The sequence below is a fragment of the Rhinoraja longicauda genome, chromosome 13 (assembly GCF_053455715.1).
Source record: "Rhinoraja longicauda isolate Sanriku21f chromosome 13, sRhiLon1.1, whole genome shotgun sequence".
NCBI lineage: Eukaryota > Metazoa > Chordata > Chondrichthyes > Rajiformes > Arhynchobatidae > Rhinoraja > Rhinoraja longicauda.
This window is the reverse complement of record NC_135965.1, coordinates 31,701,612-31,721,777: the sequence shown is the minus strand read 5'-3', so window position 1 is coordinate 31,721,777 and position 20,166 is coordinate 31,701,612. Positions and strand designations below refer to the sequence as shown.

The 20,166-nt window shown below is 41.9% G+C and overlaps 1 protein-coding gene across 2 annotated transcripts; it reads left to right on the top strand.

Annotated features, from left to right (window-relative positions):
* Positions 1 to 19,204, top strand: proca (protein C (inactivator of coagulation factors Va and VIIIa), a). 2 transcript variants are annotated; one of them, XM_078410731.1, is made up of 10 exons: positions 20 to 126; positions 3,219 to 3,262; positions 3,572 to 3,666; positions 4,201 to 4,361; positions 6,328 to 6,352; positions 7,699 to 7,812; positions 11,117 to 11,257; positions 11,524 to 11,615; positions 17,314 to 17,431; positions 18,546 to 19,204. In XM_078410731.1, the coding sequence occupies exons 3-10, from the start codon at positions 3,600 to 3,602 to the stop codon at positions 19,094 to 19,096; spliced, it is 1,269 nt and encodes a 422-aa protein (XP_078266857.1). In that variant the 5' UTR covers positions 20 to 126; positions 3,219 to 3,262; positions 3,572 to 3,599; the 3' UTR covers positions 19,097 to 19,204. The 2 variants fall into 2 exon arrangements, with proteins under 2 accessions (XP_078266858.1, XP_078266857.1); XM_078410732.1 differs by lacking the exon at positions 3,219 to 3,262 and having other exon boundaries at positions 1 to 126.
* Positions 19,205 to 20,166: the final 962 nt, after the last annotated feature.

Genomic DNA, 20,166 nt, shown 5'->3' with positions numbered 1-20,166 from the left:
GTTACTCATTAACTGAGGCTTTCTGGAGTTTGATTGTGTTTGGTATTTTAAATGCAGGGAGCTACCTAAATATCGTGTGATGGAAAGTATTGCATCTGGAATTTTGTGAACAAAATATATTTGAAGGTACCGCACCATATAGTAGACCAGCCTTTCTTTCAATTTCTATTTTAACGAAAACAGATCTTTATATCGTCAATGCTGACCTCTGTGGTGCAGATCCCCGGTCTGTGCGGAAGGTCAGTGGTGATCCCCGAGTTTCGATGGTGGGTCAGTGCTAATCCCCAACCTCTGGTGGGGGGGTCTGTATTGATCCCTGGCCTCTGCAATGAGTCTATACTTTGCCTGGATGGTGCAGTGGATCCATGCTAATTTTTGAGTTCTATAGTGATTTGATTTTGGTTGCTGTGTGTTCCAGTGGGTTATTGTTGGTTCCTGGGTTGTGTGGTAGTTTAGTCTTGGTTCCTAAGTTTTGCGGTTGGTTAGCGTTTGTTCCTGGGTTTACTGGTGGGTTAGTGTTGGTTCCAGGGTTTGCGGTGGGTCAGTGTTAGTTCTAGGGTTTGCGGTGGGTCAGTGTTAGTTCCAGGGTTTGTGGTGGGTCAGTGTTAGTTCTAGGGTTTGCGGTGGGACAGTGTTAGTGTCAGGGTTTGCGGTGAGTCAGTGTTAGTTCCAGGGTTTGCAGTGGGACAGTGTTAGTTCTAGGGTTTTCGGTGGGACAGTGTTAGTTCTAGGGTTTGCGGTGGGACAGTGTTAGTTCCTGGGTTTGCAGTGAGTCAGTGTTAGTTCCTGGGTTTTGTGGTGGGTCATTGTTGGTTCCTGGTATTTCTGATGGGTCAGTGTTGGTTCCCAGGTTTGTCTTGTGCCAATGTTGGTGTCTGGGTTTTGTTTCGGGTCAGTACTGACCTGTGCAATGGATTGGAACTGTTCTCAGATCACTGCAATAATTGTTACACTTCCTTGTCCTGTACCATGAATCTCAGATGCTCGTGGGCTGCTTTATGATGTATTGGTGATGTACCCTGTTCTGTGGACCGGGCACTGATGTTTTTTGACTTTACCAACACTGCTCAGAGAATTCCTGTGTGTATGATCAGTAATAATCCCTGACTTGGACATTTAGTCAGTGATGGTCTTCAGCATCTGTTACGGTTCACTGATATTCCTTGACCTGTGAGCCACGTCACTGATATTCCCTCACCTATCATTTACGTCTCTGCTATCCAAGGTGTAGTATCTAAGTAACAACTTTGGCATTTGTGCTGGATCACCATTTGTTCCCTGATACATGAGTTGGGTCGCTTATGTTCACTGACCTGTGTTCTGGCTCACTGATTATCCCACTTGCATGTTGGGTATCTGGGGATCTCCAGCCATTATGCTGGGTCTGCACAGATTTTGCAGCAGTTGAGAAAGTACCTGAGGAGTATTAAGAACAGAAAATATTTTTGAGATAATTGTAAATGCATTTTGTCTAACCTGAATGGGCAATAAGTATGTGTTCCTGTCATGTGAAACATACAGGTATATTAGCCTTGGATTTCTTCTGGTAGGACATCTGCTTCTGATGCCTGAAACCATGCATCAGTATGTCATATTTTAATTTACTGATGCAAGACAGCTTGCTCTGTTGAACGCGAGCTGTCTTGGACAGCCAATTGGACATTATACCTCACAGGAGACCAAGCTGATAGTAATACCTCACATAATAATGAGGATAGGGTTTTCATGTTTCAAGAATGTTGAGGATATCAAGGAACTGCAAATAGATGAATTGTTAACAACAACATAACACTCAAGAAACTCAAGAGACTGCAGATACTGGAATCTAGAGCAAAAACAATACACTGGAAAAACTCAGTGGGTCAAGCAAAATTTGAGGGGAGGGGTGGGGTGGACTAATTTTTAACGTTTCAGATCAAGACTCTGAATCAGGACCAAAAGTGGAGAGGGAAGGTAGCTAATGTAAACCTGAGTGGGGAGGTGGGGCGGGGGATGGGTGAGACAGGCCAGTAAGTGATTAGTGGACCAAGAAGGAATAAGGAATCTGCGAGTGGGAGAAAGAAGCAGGTGGTGGATAAAAGAAAACAGATGCGGAGTGGGAGCCAGTTCTGGGGGGGAAGGGGAAGGTGGAGGCGGAGGTGGAGACAGAGGCTGGAGGTTTTGAATAGGAAGAATGCAGACGTTGGTTGAAATCGAAGTTGGACACAAAAAGCTGGAGTAACTCAGCGGGACAGGCAGCATCTCTGGAGAGAAGGAATGGGTGACGTTTCAGATCGAGACCCTTCTTCAGACTCAAGAATGGTCTCGATCCAAAACATCTCCCATTCCTTCTCTCCAGAGATGCTTCCTATACTGCTGTTACTCCAGCTTTTTGTGTCTATCTCTGGAGGTTTTGAGTAGGGATGCAAATGCTACAAGTGCTGGAATCTCATAAGTAAGAAAGTTGATAATGGGAGCCAGAGGGAGAGAGGATTCAGTGTGTGAAGTGAGAGTCGCAGATGGATGAAACCAAGGGGAAATGGGTCGAAATATGTGATGGAATGCTAGGGGTTTGGTTGGGGGGGGGTATAGTAAAGGAATCAAAATTGGGAGAACCAGAGGTAGAGTGGTGGAAATGTGAGGGAATACGGGTAACAGTTAACAGAAATTGGGTAAGACCAAACGTAAAACTAGAAGAATAACACCTCATATTCTGCCAGGGTAGTCTGCATTCCAATGGTATGAATATGCATTTAATCTGACAGCAACAGATCAGAATATGACAAATTAAGTATTTTCTCTCATTTAAAGGGTGCTTCTAGAGTATCGTGTTCAGTCTTGATTCCATGAGCAGATTCCTCCTGATCTCTCTCAAGATAGAATAAGCATGCTGTATCTGGTGCCGAAAAACACTGCAGTCTGAAGCCAGGGCCTCTGATGAAATCTGACAAAGATCTTCTCATACTGCATAGAACATACCCATGGAACAGACCCATCAGCCATGATGATACATGGGCCAACATAACGCCGACTGAAACTAATTCCTTCTGCCTGCACGTATTTCACGCCTGCATATTTATGTTCTCAGTAAACTTCAAACAATTAGAATAGAAATTAGGTATAGAAAATAAGCACGCAGGACTGGTTTTGTTCAAGAATGATTGGTGATTTATTTGATCAATGTTGGCAGGATTTGTTTGGTGGATTTGACTATTAATTGATGCTGTCTGCCTTTGTAGTGAAGCGAGGTGAAACCTGTACGTTTGGGTTGAGGAATCCTCAGGTAAGCTTGTCATGGTGCTGAGGTAAGCAGGTTTAGAGCTGTTACTTCTGTAAAATATTAAAGTGCAATCAAGAATTGCCCTCTAAATGGTCCAGAAAGCTACTGGGTTCAAATGCGATGAGGAATGGTGTGTGTGATTCTCAAGTTCAGTGGATGAATTTTTTAAAGTAGAGAATTTTACAAGGCAAAGGACACAGAAGAAAAGGATACATTCGTTGTAAGATTTAATAATGATGATTGGAAGCTTCAGGGAGTTATGTGGTCAGTTGCTATCTGATTGGAAATTGGGATGTTCCTTTCCCTTTGCAGGTGAGGGCTTGAATATCGTGACTACACAATGGTGAAGGTTTGCTGTTGCTTCACATTTCTCATGGTTACTTTTATGGAGGCATCCAGCCACTCAGGTCAGTATGAAATTCAGATTATTATGCTGGGGATAATAAAGAGAAACCTCTTAACCCTGACATGGGTTCAAATTGTAGATGACACTTCTATTGGTACAGGGGCAGCCTTTCCTGGTATAGATAATTCACCACACTACAAATTGTACTCAGTCCAGAGTACTTGAAATCTTATCGCAACTCCTTCATAACTGTGCAGCCTCCTCCAGACCAACAATCCCCTGAGATCTCTTGTGTTCCACGAATTCTGCCATCTTCTGAATTGCAGTTTTAATCACTCCTTCATTTGCAGCCACTTCACTTCAGCCACTTGAATCTCCTCCCTGTGTAGATTATATCCTTTGTTGAGGATGCAACATTCCCAGGAACAGATGGCACGCTACCCTGACATAGTGATAGGCCATCCTTGTTTAGATCAAACACTGCCCTGGCGTGTGCGATGCCCTCTCTTGGCATCAATGCCACGTTTCATGGCACCGGTGGCAGGCTGTTCCGTCAACTGTAAAAATTACAATAATTTCTCATGTTATATTTCAGTATTTTTACCAGAAAGAGAAGCCACTGAAGTCTTGAGAATTAGGAAACGGGCTAATGGGCTCCTTGAAGAATTCAAGGCTGGAGATTTAGAAAGAGAGTGTAATGAAGAAATATGTGAATTTGAGGAGGTGAGGGAGATCTTCCGGGCAACAAATACATCTGTAAGTATCCTGCAGTCAATCAACTCAGCATGCTGGTTCCCTCAGTAAAGCTATTGTAATTTTATATACACTGAAGGGAAGATTTCCATCCCTTGAATCTACACCAAAGGTTTAGGTATATTATTGTCACGTGGACTCAAGTACAGTGAAAAGGTTTGTTTTGTACGCTATCTAATCAAATCAGATAATACCATACATAAATACAATCAACCCAAACTCAAGTACAATAGAGCAAAGAGAAAGATACAGAATGCTGGATATATTTCTCAACATTGTAATGCAACGGTTCCAGAGACAAGGCCCAGTTTCCACAAGGAGATCGAGGACACTCAAACTGTATCTTAACTTATGGAAGGACCATTCAGAAGCCTGGTAACTGAGGGAAAGAAGCTGTTTCTGAGTCTGGTGGTGCATGCTTCAAGCTTCTATGGTGCATCTGTAGAAGTATGTTAGAGTCATTGGAGACGTGCCAACTTTCTTCAGTCTCCTGAGGGGGTAGAGGTATTGGTGTGCCTTCTTGACTGTCACTTCAATGTGGTTGGTCCATGATAGATTGTTGGTAATTACACCAAGGAACTTGAAGCACTCAATCATTTCCACTTTGGCACCATTGATGCTGACTGGGGCATGTACTTTACCATGCTTCCTAATGTTGATAACTAACTTCATCTTGTGAAAGATTGAAGGAAAAGTTGTTGTTCTGACTCCATGTTACTAAGGTCCACATCTCCGCCTCATCTTTGTTCATGACTTCCACTGCCACAGTGGTCATCCGCAACCTTAAATAGTTGGTGGTGTCATTGTATGAGTGGTATTGGCATTAAACATGGGAATGTCTAAACTTACCTCTCTTGTGCACTCCTTCTGTCCATCCCACACCTCTGTTATGTAATGAGTTACTTAATCTCAGGTGGCAATAGCTGTCCTATGGTTGCTCTCAACGTTATGAGTTACTCGAGTTTCTGCTGTTGATCATACTTAGGCCTTTCCTCGGAATTATTTGGATAGTGTGGATCAGCTGCAGGGCCTTACCTGTGGAGCACCTTTCCAACACAGAAAGCAGAAAATCCAAACCTTACATATTTGTGAGTTAAAGTAAATAGGCATCTTGGAGACTGACTGCATTATCATGGAGACACGACAGATGCTTTTACAAAAAAAGACACAAAGTGCTGGAGTAATTCCGTAGGTCAGACAACATCTATGGAGATCACTGATATAGCGAAGGTTTGGGTCGAGATAATTCTTCAGGTCTGAAGAAGAGTCCTGACCTGAAATGTGTTCTCCAGTGATGCTGCCTGACCTGCTGAACTACCCCAGCACTTTGAGCCAATTTTTACATTATCATGGAGCCTGCATGTGGTAAACCTTTGACCTGTAAACCATGTTGCAGTTACATTAATCATAATTACATTTGCCAACTTGACAAGCAGGAGAACCTCTAGTGTAACAGTCTTCACGGTTACTTTGCAACAGTTTGAATTGTTCTAAATCATAGACTAAATTCTCAGGAATATGATTTGAGGATATGAATAAGTGTTCACGCTGGTTTAATCAACACCAACATTATCAGCAGGACTAAAAAATCTCTTTGCCACGGTGAAGGGACCAAAGCCTCAGGAAAATAAATAGAGGGATATAGAGAAAAGTTGGATTGGTGAGTTTGGCAAGAAAGTGGGTTAGTGGGATTGGGGAATCTGCAGAGGAAGTGTGATTGAGGAAAAAAATGATGAATTCAATGAGCAAGATTGTGTGATATGGTGAAATGGTGGTAAAGAGAGAATAATTTTTAAAAAGCGAATAGGCTGTGTGTTATGGGTAGGATTTTGCTATCACATTGTTTTGTTCTAGTTATAATGCATAGAATAGAAAGTTTTCGACCATTGTATTAACACAGGATGCGAGATTTATAGTATTCCGTTTTTTTTTGCTAAGTCATCTAATCAATTGCATATCTTTTTGACAGTTAATATTTTGGAATCAATATGTGGGTGAGTAAAACACTTTTTCATATGCCGTAGAAAAAGATTTTTAAAAAGATACACACCAGTAAAGCAATGTTTACTTTCAATATTTACACCCTGGTATTACGATTATTGACTATTTTCAAGGTGTTTGAAAAGAGATTAGGAGTTAGATTTATTATTAGATGTTCGTTCATACATCAGCCAGAGTACATTGGTAACAAATAAAACATAGAATTTAAAAAAATGTTCTGCCATAGAAACAAACAATTCCATACTTTCATGACATATATTTACTTCTATGCGAAATACCCGCTTTAAGCCCAATTTTTCAGCTCACATCCTATGCAATATTTTTTTATAAGTCCACCAGGAACTTTCCATGCTATATTAATAATATATTTGCTTATTCGTCCCACACCGGGGAAATTTACATTGTTTCCAGCAGATTAACATGTGAGGAATCTGTGGTATCCAGTATTAAACGATTTCCATGTGGGGAACTTCATTGTCAGGCAATTTCATTATTTAATTATTTTGCTTTTTTTTATATAGTAAGTCTGCATGGAGTGAAATTAAACTAAGTACTTTACTAATCGACATAATAAATCATACTTATGAAGTTAGTTCAACTGTTCTGCGTCAAATTAGTAGACTTTCATAAATGCTTTACACTCCCATTGCTTATGTGAACTGTGCATTACGCACTATTTTTACCTGTTTTCTATTCTGAGAACATGAGGAATTAGAGTAGAGCCTTTGAACATATTGTGTATTCAGAGAGATCATTACTGATTTGCTGCTTCAACACCTTCCTGCAATATCGGCAGAAGTTCCTTAGTATCCAAAAATATACTGATCTCAGTTGTGAATATATCAAAGAATCAAATATCAAATAATGAGCTTTAGTTTAGAACATTTCCCGGTGCACTTCTACCTGCCCTTTTCCAGTGTATCATCTGTCAGAGTAGCTGTTGGCCCATCCATGTGTTTCCTGAGAAATGAATTTGGTCACTGATTTAAATATTTTTTTCAAAAAGAAGAGGATGATGATTAAGTTTCGAAGTAGTTTATGGAAGCCTAAGGGTGGTATTCACTATGTTCAAATGGATGTTTTAAGTCATATGCAATAGTGTAAGCAGGTTCATATATTACCAAAAAAATCAACATGTCCTATTCTGAATAAATATTCTCCTTCATCAGGGCTGTATTTGAATTTAAGAGAGCAACCTCCATATTCATGGAATGTGTGTACCCATATCTGAAGCCGTATCACATTTAAGAAAGGCTTACGAAGAATGGTTCATGATGTCTATTAGAATAGTTCATATTTGTCAAGAAACTCTGTGATTCAGTAAAAATGTTCGTCATAGATGGTGACCAGTGTAAGGAGACTCCATGTGCCAACAATGCAACTTGCCAGGATTTGATTGGGAGCTATAGATGTCATTGTCCTAATGAATTTGATGGGCCACGATGTCAATATGGTAATGTTGAATTTCTTTTCATTTGAAATCAATTCCTTGTTGTTTGTGCTCAACAAAATTAAACGGTTGCAATTATTTCTTTAATGACAGCATAGAGCATGCAAAGAGAGTTACAATCAGAGTTTTAATATCACACGCTTGCTCTACAATGCAAAACTCTTTTACCTGAGAGGAGGTGGAGAGTATGTAGGGAGAGTGAAACATCAAGAATATGGAATCGACTGCAGCAATGGAAGGAGAATTACGTCTTGGGTCTATGAGCAACCAACCCTGCTCCTCCTGACTCACAAATTGGGCAGTGCCACCAACAACATGACCACCCCAGTGAACCTTAACTCTCAATGTTCTCCAGTGGACTGCCAAATGTTAGAGTCTGGAAGTCCCAACAGTGCCTCTTCTAAGTCAAGGGTGTGACTAAGCAGAACCTCCTTTTGGTTTGTCAATCCTGGTGAATCCATCTCAAATTCAGAATTGAAGCTGTTTCAATACACATTAAGCATGAGCACACATATACAGGTGTACGTGCCTAGGAGCACAACCGAATCAATTGATCCAAGAGAGTCAAAAGTATTTTATTGTCATATGTCCCAAATAGCACATTAAAATTCTTACTTGCAGCAGCACAACAGAATGTGTAAACATAATACTCTGCAAACAATATAATAAACAAAAACAAAAATCTATATATATATATATATATATATAAATGTGTATAAATATACACGTATATAATCTGGATTTATATATACACATATATAATCTTTACTTTTGCCAATAGGAGTCGATGTATTGGCGTTACAGTTTTCAGGCTCCTTTATCTTCTTCCCGATGACAGGAGTGAAATGAGTGTGTGACCAGAGTGGTGTGGGTCTCTGATGAAGCTGGTTGCCTTTTTGAGTCGGCGACTTCTGATAAATCCCTTCAATGATGGAAGGTCGGAACCCGCGATGGACTGGGCAGTATTTACCACTTTTTGCAGTCTTCGCTCCTGGATGCTCAATTTGTCAAACCAGGCCGTGATGCAACCAGTCAATATGACCTCTACTGTACACCAGTAGAAGTTCAAGAGAGTACTCTGACATACCGATTCGCTGCAATCTTCTCAGGAAGTTGATGTGCTTTCTTTATAATTGCATCAGTGTGCTGGGTCCAGGAAAAATTCTTCAGAGATGTGCATGCCCAGGAATTTGAAGTTTTTGACTCTCCCCACCATCGTCCCGTCGATATAGATGGGTTTGTAGGCCTTCATCATTCCTCTTCCAAAGTCCACAATCAGTTCCTTGGTTTTACTGACATTGACAGCCAGGTTGTTGTGCTGGCAACATTTGCTTAGTCGATCGATCTCACTTCTATACTTTGACTCATTATCATCTATAATTTGTCCAAAAACGGTGGTGCTGTCGGCGAACTAGAAGATGGAGTTCGAACTCTGTCTGGCTACACAGTCGTGAATATAGAGTGAATAGAGCCGGGGGCTGAGCACACAGCCTTGAGGTGCTCCCGTACTGATGGTTATCGAGGAAGAGGATTTGCTGCCATTTCATACAGACCGTGGTCTGTTGATGAAGTCAATGATCCAGGTGCAGAGGGATTGGCAGAAACCCAGTTCTGTCACTTTGCTAACCAGCTTGGAGAGGATGATGGTATTGAACGCCAAGCTGTACACTATAAACACCAGCCTGACGCAAATGTTTTTATTGTCCAAGCCGTCCTGTGCAGAGTGGAGAGCCAGTGAGATTACGTCCTCTGTTGACCTGTTGTGGCAGTAGGCAAATTATAATGTGTTGAGGTTCTTGTTGAGGTAGGAGTTGATATGCACCATAACCAACCTCTCTAAGTTAGCTCCAACATGATTTTTGGGGAACCAATCAAAAATATGAGGTCTCAATCACTTCACCTTTGTCTTCCCTTACCAAGTGGGTCCTTTTGCCAATAGGAGTTGATGTATTGACAGCTTCTAGATAATGTATAATGAAACTTTAGTCAGAGTCTGCACTCCTGTAGTCCTGCTTCATGCTGGCATAAATGCAACAGGAAATGAGAAAGCCAATATTTAATTAAAAATTGAAATTGATGTAGGCACCTGCTGTGTGTCAGAGTTCCTGATATTCTTTCTCGGGTAACATAAAAATTCTTCACTTGCACCAGAGTTACCTGTGACACTACTGTGGTAACACTCTAAAGGAACTGCAATGAATCGAAAAATGTAGACAGATTCATATATGTTATTCACGGAGAGTGGGGGGGATAAGGGGGATTGATAAGGGGGGCTGACGGTGCTACACCAATACAGGAGAGGCTTTTGGTCCAAGGCTCCTCGGTCACACCCTCTCCCCTTCCCTGTACTGCCTTTAATTGTGCTCCCCCTCCCCTGGAGGAGCACGACACCACAGTGAAACATAGAAAATAGGTGCAGGAGTAGGCCATTCGGCCCTTCGAGTATGCACCGCCATTCAATATGATCATGGCTGATCATCCAACTCAGTATCCTGTACCTGCCTTCTCTCCATACCCCCTGATCCCTTTAGCCACAAGGGCCACATCTAACTCCCTCTTAATTATAGCCAATGAACTGGTCTCAACTACCCTCTGTGGCAGAGAATTCCACAGATTCACCACTCTCTGTGTGAAAAAAAATATTCTCATCTCGGTCCTAAAAGACTTCCCCCTTATCCTTAAACTGTGACCCTTTCTTCTGGACTTCCCCAACATCGGGAACAATCTTCCTGCATCTAGCCTGTCCAACCCCTTAAGAATTTTGGAGTGAAGGAGAAAGAAGATGGCCGCTGGAAGGATGGTGTCAGTGGCTCCCTCTCCCCGTTCCCCTCCCCCACCCCATTCCCCCCTCCTCACCCACCCCACTCCTCGCCACCCCCCTGTCCTCTCCGCCACCACCCCCTCCTCTCCGCCCCCCCCCCCTCCTCCTCTCCCCCCCACTGACATTATTTTTTTTTTTTTAACAGACAATTTATTTTAAAGAAAAAATCAATTTCCCCAGGTCACAATGGAAACCCTAGGAGGAACAGGCCCACTTGGTCTAGTATACTTTAAAAATATAGATAATTTGTTAAAAGAAGTCAGTGTTCAACTGACCTGATCAAAGTGCTGCAATTTCCCCATAGCTCTGAATAAACTCTTCGGAATAATGGATATGTGTTGTATGGCATAATCCTGTCATATCTTTGGTGAACACTTTGCTGTGGTTATTTTTCAGTTTGTTTGTTCAGCTCTGTTTCTTAGTCTAATCAATCTAGAGTCATCCGTCAGAAAAAATAATAATAATTTCAGCACTTTGTGATTTCAGAGCTGGTGGCAACAAACTGCACAGACCACTATGGTTACTGTGCACATAACTGCCAAGAAATTCCAGACATCAATAGGCGAGAATGCTCATGTGTGAAAGACTACATACTGAGTGACAACGGGTACTCCTGCACACCTCAAGGTGAGGAATTTGCCAACCTAAAGATAATAATTTTCTTGATTTCCTTGATTCACTAAATTATATCAGATCAATAATGTAAAATGTGTGGTTGCTGGGTTGACAACTGTAAATTACCCATTGCGTGGGTGGATGAAAGGAGAATCATAAGAAGTTGGGGGGCACGTGGGAGAAATTCCCTTACTGGAGAATAAGCAGAAGAATGGACTCGTGGGGACACTGTATCCCCCTGTGCATTACATTGATATATATTCCAATGTATGTTACAGAAGAATATTCTTGTGGACTTATCAAAGGTGAAAAAATAGATCCTCGGATCACAGGAGGGAGTGTTGTGAAGAAAGGAAGTAGCCCTTGGCAGGTGAGCTGTTTTATTGTAGTGACCCTATCTAAGTATTCTGTGTACAGGCAACTAAATATTGGTGCTGACTCTGTAGATTCCTTTTTTCAGCCAACATTTCTTTCATTGCTGTGTTCCGATCTTTATAAAAGGTCCAAATATAATATTTAAACTAAAGCAGGTGATTTTTCCTGCCTAGGCAGAACTAGTGAATTACAAGTGTTTAGAATGATGTTCTTGGTTTTGTAAAGATATGCTGTGCAATCTATTGCATTTTTAATTAATTTCTCAACTTGTTCTGCTGCCTTCAAGAATTTATCTACATATGGCCACAGGCTCCATGTTCCTGAACTTCTTTTCAGATCAGATCTCAGTGTGTTTTAGCTAAATGTTGAAGGATAAGAGATAAGTGGTGTGCCAAAGATGGTGAAAGTATTTAGGAAGGGGATGATAATAAATAGTAATGAGAAAGATCAGGAAAGCATAGAATCAACATTGAATTCCACGTCACAAAGGACCACACTCAGATTGTGCTGGTGTTCTGAAAGAACAACCAGTTAGTGCTGAAGATAGACAACAAGTTCTGAAGTAACTTAGCGGGTCAGGCAGCATTTCTGGAGAAAAGAGATGAGTGACGTATCAGGTCAGGACCTTCTTCAAACTGCAAAGGATGGGTGACGTTTCAGATCGAGACCCCAAAGAAGAGATGCTGCCTGATCTGCTGAGTTACTCCAGCACTTTGTGTCAATCTTCAGTATATACCAGCAACTGCAGTTCTTTTCTGCACAACCAGTTAGTGCTATTCCTTTGTGCTTTCCCTGTAAATATTTTCCTTTTTAAGTCAGGTTATTTTCAATCTGTATCCCCAGTAATAGCTGTCAGTGAATATTGAGCTGCAAGTTAGTATTAATAATCATGCAGCAGGGCCTAGGCTCAAGTCATCTTGGACACTTTGCCACTGGATCTTTGCTCTCCTCAGCATTGCTCTTTCAATGCTGTGTGGTGGTTGGTGTGCAACAGCAATCTGACACTTCAAGAAATCATGCACAAGGACCAGCCACTCCTCAATGTGAAATTGAAGACGTGGAATCTCGGGAGTTTAATGGACAGAGCCAACAGTGAGAGAGAAGGCTGAAGGCTGCTCTGCTACTGCAGCTCAAGAACTCAGATGCTTTGGTGTTGACACAAATGAGTCACAATGAACAGGAGATGTCCAGCACAAAGAACAAACACTGGATATTCCATTTTCTGGAAGAGAAAATCAGAAGACGAATTGTAATAAAACTGAACTGCAGATGCTGGTTTATACCAAAGATAGACACAAGATGCTGGAGTAACTCAACGGGTCAGGCGGCATCTCTGGAGAACACGGATAGGTGACATTTTGGGTCGGGACCCTTTTTTCATATTAATTGGGTAGGGGTGGGGGAGTAGAAAAATTTGCTTCCAGTTCCCATCAGTCTGAAGAAGGGTCCCAACCTGAAATGTCACCTATCTCATTTTCTTCAGAGATGCTGCCTGACCCATTGAGTTACTCCAGCAATTTGTGTCTACCAGAAGACAGGTTGTCGTAATGAGGTGAGTTTTTTTAATGTTGAGTTAGTCTTCTTTCTTTGCAACTCTCTCTATGGAATAGATAACAGCTTCACAGCCCCATAGCTCACTCCAACACAGAACCAGCACACTACCATTGTCAAAATATTTGCTCCTGTGCCTTGAAAGTATGGACATGACCAAAGAGGATTTCTGTCTTTTCTTTGAAAAACTCTCAGCACTTCCCAGAAGAAGAGAAAATGGCCCCCTGGATCCTTGCGTGATTGTAATGCCAGCAGTGGCACAGGCACAAAACTTTAACAAGGAATGAGCAGCAAGGAGGTCAAAATTCAGAGCACAGCATTGACAAAAACTACAGCCTATTTCAACAAGTGACAAATTCAAGCCCTCTTGAAAACATGCCTGATCCAGGCACTAGAACCTATTGGATTTTAACACTATCCAGATAAGAAAACACAAGGACACCCAGATTGAGCATGCTATCGCAGGCACAGTGACTGTTGGACGACCTATTTCATTCTATACCCATCAGTCTCGCCCCATGTGTAAGAAAGAACTGCAGACACTGGTTCACACCGAAGATAGACTCAAAATGCTGGAGTAACTCAGCAGGTCAGGCAGCATCTCTGGAGAAAAGGAATAGGTGATGTTTCAGGTCAAGACCCTTCATCAGACTCCGTTTCTCCACTGCCCTAGTCCTTTTACTAATTTCACCGTTTGTATCCCTTAACTATCACCTTGTCCCCATTGTGGGCTCCACCTTTCCTAAGTCATTGATGCAGGCTTTGCTTTGTTCTGCACCTTCCCATACTTCCAGTTTTCCCTTCCCTGACTCTTAGTCTGATGATGGGTCTCGACCCAAAAGTCACCTATTCCTTTTCTCTAGAGAAGCTGCCTGACCCGCTGAGTTACTCCAGCATTTTGTGTCTAGTCTTGCCCCATAACAGCAGTGACAACACAAATATTGCTGCGGGAAAATCAGTGGTAGTGATCCAGAAAATGTGGGCAACATCACATCATGTAGCATTTGCGTAGCGAGAAACAAGTTGACTTTCAGACTGCAAACAATTTGTCGGAACGGGAAAAAAGATTAGGACATTGGTGTTAAGTGCAGAGAGTATGTGCAGGTCTAAGGCAATATCTCTGATAGGGTTAGACCAGGGTTGCGATGGGGACATAGAAACATAGAAAATAGGTGCAGGAGGAGGCCATTCGGCCCTTCGAGTCAGCACCGCCATTCATTGTGATCATGGTTAATTGTCCTCAATCAATAACCCGTGCCTGCCTTCTCCCAATATCCCTTGATTCCACTAGCCCCTAAAGACGCCATCTTGCCATGTACACACAGCATTAAGATATCCTGACAAACTCTAGACGATTTGTACAGCTGCTGTTTTGTACTACAACCCCATGCATAGAAAGATCGTGTCCAGTTCGCAAACTGCGACACAGCTCTGTATTTGCTGTTTAAAATGTTAAACAATACTGCATATTGCAAAACAGTCCTGCGCTGAATTTAAATGTTGAGTTGACAAACTCTATCCAATCCTCGTTGCCATTGTAAGATATTACAGCTTCAGCATGTAGATAGAAACAAAGCACAGGTTTTCAGTACACGCTGTTGCCAGAGTGGGTCTTCTTTATTTTACAAAGCATGCTGTGCATACTCACACATATTCACGAGACTGATAAGATATTGAATATATCACGTGACACAAATCATACCATTCTAGTACTCAGATCTTAAAGTTACAGTTTCCATTATATACACTGCAATTACAGCTGTGAGAGTAACTATTGCAGTTATGCGTTCTTAATTCTTCACAATAGATTTACTGACATATTTTACTCAGCATTTATATTAATGAATATATATTTATTCTTAAACATGCAATAACTTTTTGGAGTGCTGTCACTTATGTGATATGAGAAATTCACTAAGATATTTGCACAGACTTAAGTCTCACTACCCAGTGTTGCAGCGCTAATTTTTTAGATGCCGGAGCTGTCACTGGTGCCGGAACAGCTGCTGTTAAATTCCCCGCTTGTTAAAATTCCCCACTGTTTATGTGGGTTTTTTTTTACAGAGGTGTCGGAGCAGCACTGCACCCCTGTTAATAACAGCAAATTGCTTCTTTTACCTGTGCGGTTTAGGGGTTAACTTTGATCAGAACACTGTGTGCCTCTACTGCTGTTTTCCAGTGCCTTGACATCTCGCGTCCATCCAAGAGCCAAGGAGGCTTATTTTAAGTTCCCAAACAATGCAGAAAATCCTCGAGAATCACAGAGAATGCCAGCCCAATGATTTTTTAATTGTTTACATTCTTTAATAACCTTTTTTTTTTACAGTCTACAGCACCAACAATGGATAATAACAAGTTTTTTTGTCATATGTCCCAGATGGAACAATGAAATTCTTACTTGCAGCAGCACAACAGAACATGTAAACATAGTACACTGTAAACAATGTAATAAACAATAGACAATAGACAATAGGTGCAGGAGTAGGCCATTCAGCCCTTCGAGCCAGCACCGCCATTCAATGCGATCATGGATGAGAAGAATAAAAAGTTCATTGTGTGTATATATATATATATATGCACACACACATTAGTACACATGTTCCAAAATAGCGGCGCTGCGGTCCATTTGTCTTTGTGTTTTTGTTGTTTTTTTGTCTTAATTGTAGTTGTGATGTCGTGTTTTTGTGTTTGTGTACTATGTGTGTATGTGGGGGGGGGGAACTGTAAAATTGTAAATAGGTGTCCCTTCCGAACGGAGACCCGACCTTTGTTTTCTGGGTGTTGTCTCCGTTCCTGCTGCGGCCTACCATCGGCCCAACTCCTGGAGCTGGCGCCTTCCAGGGCTCCGGTTCGCAGAGCCCACGGATCGGACTTACCATCAGCGGAGCCGGCCGTCCTCGGAGGCTGCGGGAGCGGCTGCGACTCGCCTTAGGCTCGGGCCGCGTGGATGCCGACATCGGGAGCTCCGGCAGCGGCAGCGTGTTCGCCCGCCCCGGATCGCGGGGCTTGGGTCGCGGACATTTCACCGGCCTAAGATAGGCCGCGGGATATTTCTCTGCTGGGCGGGGGCTTCAATGTCGGGAGCCACGACCGCCCCGACGTGCAGCAACAGCAGCAGCGTGTTCGCCCGCCCCGGATCGGACTTATCATCAGCAGAGCCGGCCGTCTTCGGAGGCTGCGGGAGCGGCTGCGACTCGCCTTGGGCTCGGCCCGCTGCGGACCGTCCGGCGCGGCCTGCAACCACAACAACCTGACTGCGGGAGAGGACAGCAGGAGATGGGAAAGACATTGTGGCCTTCCATCACAGTGAGGAGAGGACTGGAGGAGACTCACTGTGATGGATGTTTCTTTGATGGATGTTTCTTTTTTTGTGTGTTTTGGGGGTTGTGTAATTTTAATGCCTATTTAATGCTTTTATTGTTGGACTGTGGGTGACTGAATTTCGTCCAATATTGGATGACAAATAAAGCTATCTTGAATCTTGAATCTCTTGAATGAAAAACGAACAATAATAGTGCAAAAAGACAAAACCAATGCTCCAATGTAGTTCAGAGCTTATTGGAGGTTATAGGATTTAATAGCCTGATATTAGTTGCAATCTGGAACATACAGCCTGAGAAGGTGGGACATTTATGAAATATCTGGCCAATAATAAATCGCCAAGGTGCAGTATGTTACAGTCCTAGTACGGGTAAATGGGATTACTGCAGGTAAGTACTTGGTGGTTGGCATGGATATGAATCAGAGTTAAGCAGCACAGAAACAGGCCATTCAGCCCAAAGCATCCACACCCCATTTGGCTGAAGGATCTCTATCTTTGCCAAATGAGTCTATAACTCTATATATGCGGACAAGCAACATCTTCCTTCTTATCTCCCTCCACTCAGAGGGAGCAAAACTGAATCTCTATATCAGCCACATGATCTCCGCCATTGGGACAGTGAAATGTCAGAGGTAAATCCTTGAGGCATCCTGCTTTTACAGGGCCCTATAGGTTGAGCTGCTTTTACCAGGCTTAGAGTGAAGTACAGTACTTTATAGGTCTGTGTGGGCGGAGGATTTATTGGTTGAGGATTGTGAATAATCTATGTATGTGGAGTCGTGTCTAATGTTTATGAGGCTGCTTTGTCTTTTGCTGACAGGTTCTCCTGATGGATGCAAGTGGGCGCTTCATATGTGGAGGAGTCCTCATTCATCGATTTTGGATATTGACAGCTGCTCATTGCGTTAACCAAGGAAAGCGATTTAAAGTCATTCTTGGTACGGGAAACTCAGTCATGCTATAGCAATACAGCTGCCTGCATCCCTGATGCAAAATGTGCTTTTCACCTTAAGGCTCACTATTTTTAATGCCTACATGGAGTTGCATCCTAACACTTTGCTGCCCAGATTTTTTATTCCTCATCAACAATGTTTTCTGTTGGCAAGGTCATCCAAAGACAAGTTGCAGTTTTATATGTATGCTGACAATGTAACAGCTTTCTCTCACCCGTAAGCAATACACAGCATTACCTTCATCACTATCTGTGGCCGTGCTTTTAGCTCTTGAAATTTGTTCACTCAACTCCCCCATCATCTTTCTGGTCTCTATTGAAACCATGAGGATATCTAATGTGAAACACCTAAAGCCATATTGTAAATTTTATTCATTATTGTCTCACTGAATGAAATTCTATTTTTTTGTTTCTGTTGGCATGCATCTCTCACTGGCAAAGTGCAGCTGTGAGGTAGATGTTGTAATCTTTGCTAGTGAGCCCCCAGTTAATTTCCCTTGACTCTTCTCCAGGGTGACACCGAGAGGAAATGAGAGCACTCACCCATTGCATCGGGTCTCCACCCCACAACGTTTTCTTGGACCTCCAGGGTTTCATGTCACAGTGAGTGGGTCCGGTCTACAGAGGGTAAAGAGGTGATATTGCGGTTTCCATTCTCCTGCTTCATTCCCTTCAAACTTCACCTGTAGAAACAGGAAGAAGGGGACAGTTCTTAAACTCTGTCAGTGGGACTGCAGTGAGACTCTCTTTAGGTCACATTCTCTGTGGGGATCCTGGCACTACCCAACAGAAGGAGACATAATATCAGGTCAGGTACTCGTGACAGAGGACCCTTGTGTCTTTGAACTATAGGTCTACTACTGTTAACTCCTAGCGCAAGGCTCTACTGATAGATTTCAGATAACAAATGGAACCAGATTTGATAAAGTAGAAGCATACTTCCTTTGTTTCGAAGGATGGCATCATTTGGGGACTGGAGGGGGAAATTAGCCCTGCAGCAGAATTGTTCTTTTCCTTGCCGTTAATAGTTTGTAGAGGAGGCAGCACGACTTTAAGTGATACTAACTGCCCAAATAACATTATTCCCATCTCTGTTTCAGGTGAGCATAACAGAACGGTCATTGAAAATACGGAGGATATTATCGTCATACATAATGTGCGCATCCATCCTAACTTCAGTCGTCGCACCATGGATAATGACATTGCTCTCCTCCAATTATCCCAAGCTGCAATCTTCACTAACTACACCCTACCAATTTGCTTGCCCATCCAAATGATGGCAGAGGAAAAACTACTTATTCCAAACACCCAAGTGACGGTCACAGGTTGGGGAGCTATGGATGAAAATGATGACAGAATCCGCCCTAGTACTCTATTATACATCGATGTCAAACTGGTTTCCCATAACAAGTGCAAGGACAAACTGGGACATAATCTTACACACAATATGATCTGTGCAGGAGACCCGAGTTTCAAAAAAGATGCTTGTAAAGGTGATAGTGGTGGCCCGATGGTTGCTCCAGCCAATGGAACAAAGTTTCTGGTGGGACTGGTCAGCTGGGGAGAAGGATGTGGCCGTTACCAACGATTTGGAGTTTACACAAAAGTATCCAATTACCTGGAATGGATAGAAAGCATAATTGAAAACTAATTATTTTCAGATCTACTCTCCTTAGATTGATGGATTTGAAGGCGGAAGAGATTTTTCTAATCTGTACCTGATTCACCTACAATTGTAATAAATAATATTGGACAAATATTTCAAGCTTTCAATATTTCAAGTGAAGTGTGAAATACTATGAATTAATCTGCGAAGAATAAATATGATCAATAAGCAAATAGGTTTTGAGCATAATGACTAATGTAAATAGTTTGGAAAGAATAGTAACTTAGCCTTACCGAAGAAATAAGTAATCAGTTTTGATCTTTTACCTTGCTTGCATTCTTAGCCAGTGTTGCCAGTGTATTCCATGATTTTTCCCCCCAAATTCCAAAATGTAAATGTTGAAAGTGATGACTGAATCATTTTAAGTAAATCAGATCTTCCCGGGGTTCTGTCATTATGGAACACCATTCATTGGTGCACCGTATAATATTCAGCAAGGAAATAAGTTTCTGTTTCTAATTATCCATTATTGAATTCTTAATTTTAATTCTGCCTTCAGCAGAGTCTCTTAGTCGAGGCTAATGGGGCCCAAGAGAGGGGAAAGAAAGGCAACAAGACCATTATTTGCCTCCTTCATTATTTCACCAAGACTTAGTTCAAAATGGATTTAGTATGAAACAAGGAGCAGACTTTCTTTCAAAATTCAACCTTGATTTCCTTGATACATTTTCAGTGTAGTACAAATCACAAAGAAATTCCTGAAAATAATAAACCATGTGGCGAATGTGCAGAGCAAGAGGGGTTACAAGAAGTATTGTTAGGGCAAGCAAAATAGGATGGTCATATCTCCTATAGAGGAAAATGACATTTTTCTTTGCACAAGAACCAACTGCTTCAACAGAACAAATTTACATTAAACATTGGACAAAATAAAGCATGTAACAGTCATCCTGTATAGAGACAAAGCTATTCTCAGTAACAATTAATTCATGTTGTAAGATTTCATTATCTTGATTGCCTTCTTCTGAAGAAACAACCCTGTCTCATACAGGTGCTGTACTTTTGGCTGTGAATAATGGATAGTTCATTTCAGCTGTATTATTTAGTAGACACAA

Excerpts from the sequence above, each read along its gene's own strand:
- proca (XM_078410732.1), top strand. The coding sequence starts at position 3,600 with ATGGTGAAGGTTTGCTGTTGCTTCACATTTCTCATGGTTACTTTTATG. Across the intron at positions 11,258-11,523 it reads GTACTCCTGCACACCTCAAG|AAGAATATTCTTGTGGACTT; the intron begins GTGAGGAATTTG and ends TGTATGTTACAG. Across the intron at positions 11,616-17,313 it reads AAGGAAGTAGCCCTTGGCAG|GTTCTCCTGATGGATGCAAG; the intron begins GTGAGCTGTTTT and ends TTTTGCTGACAG.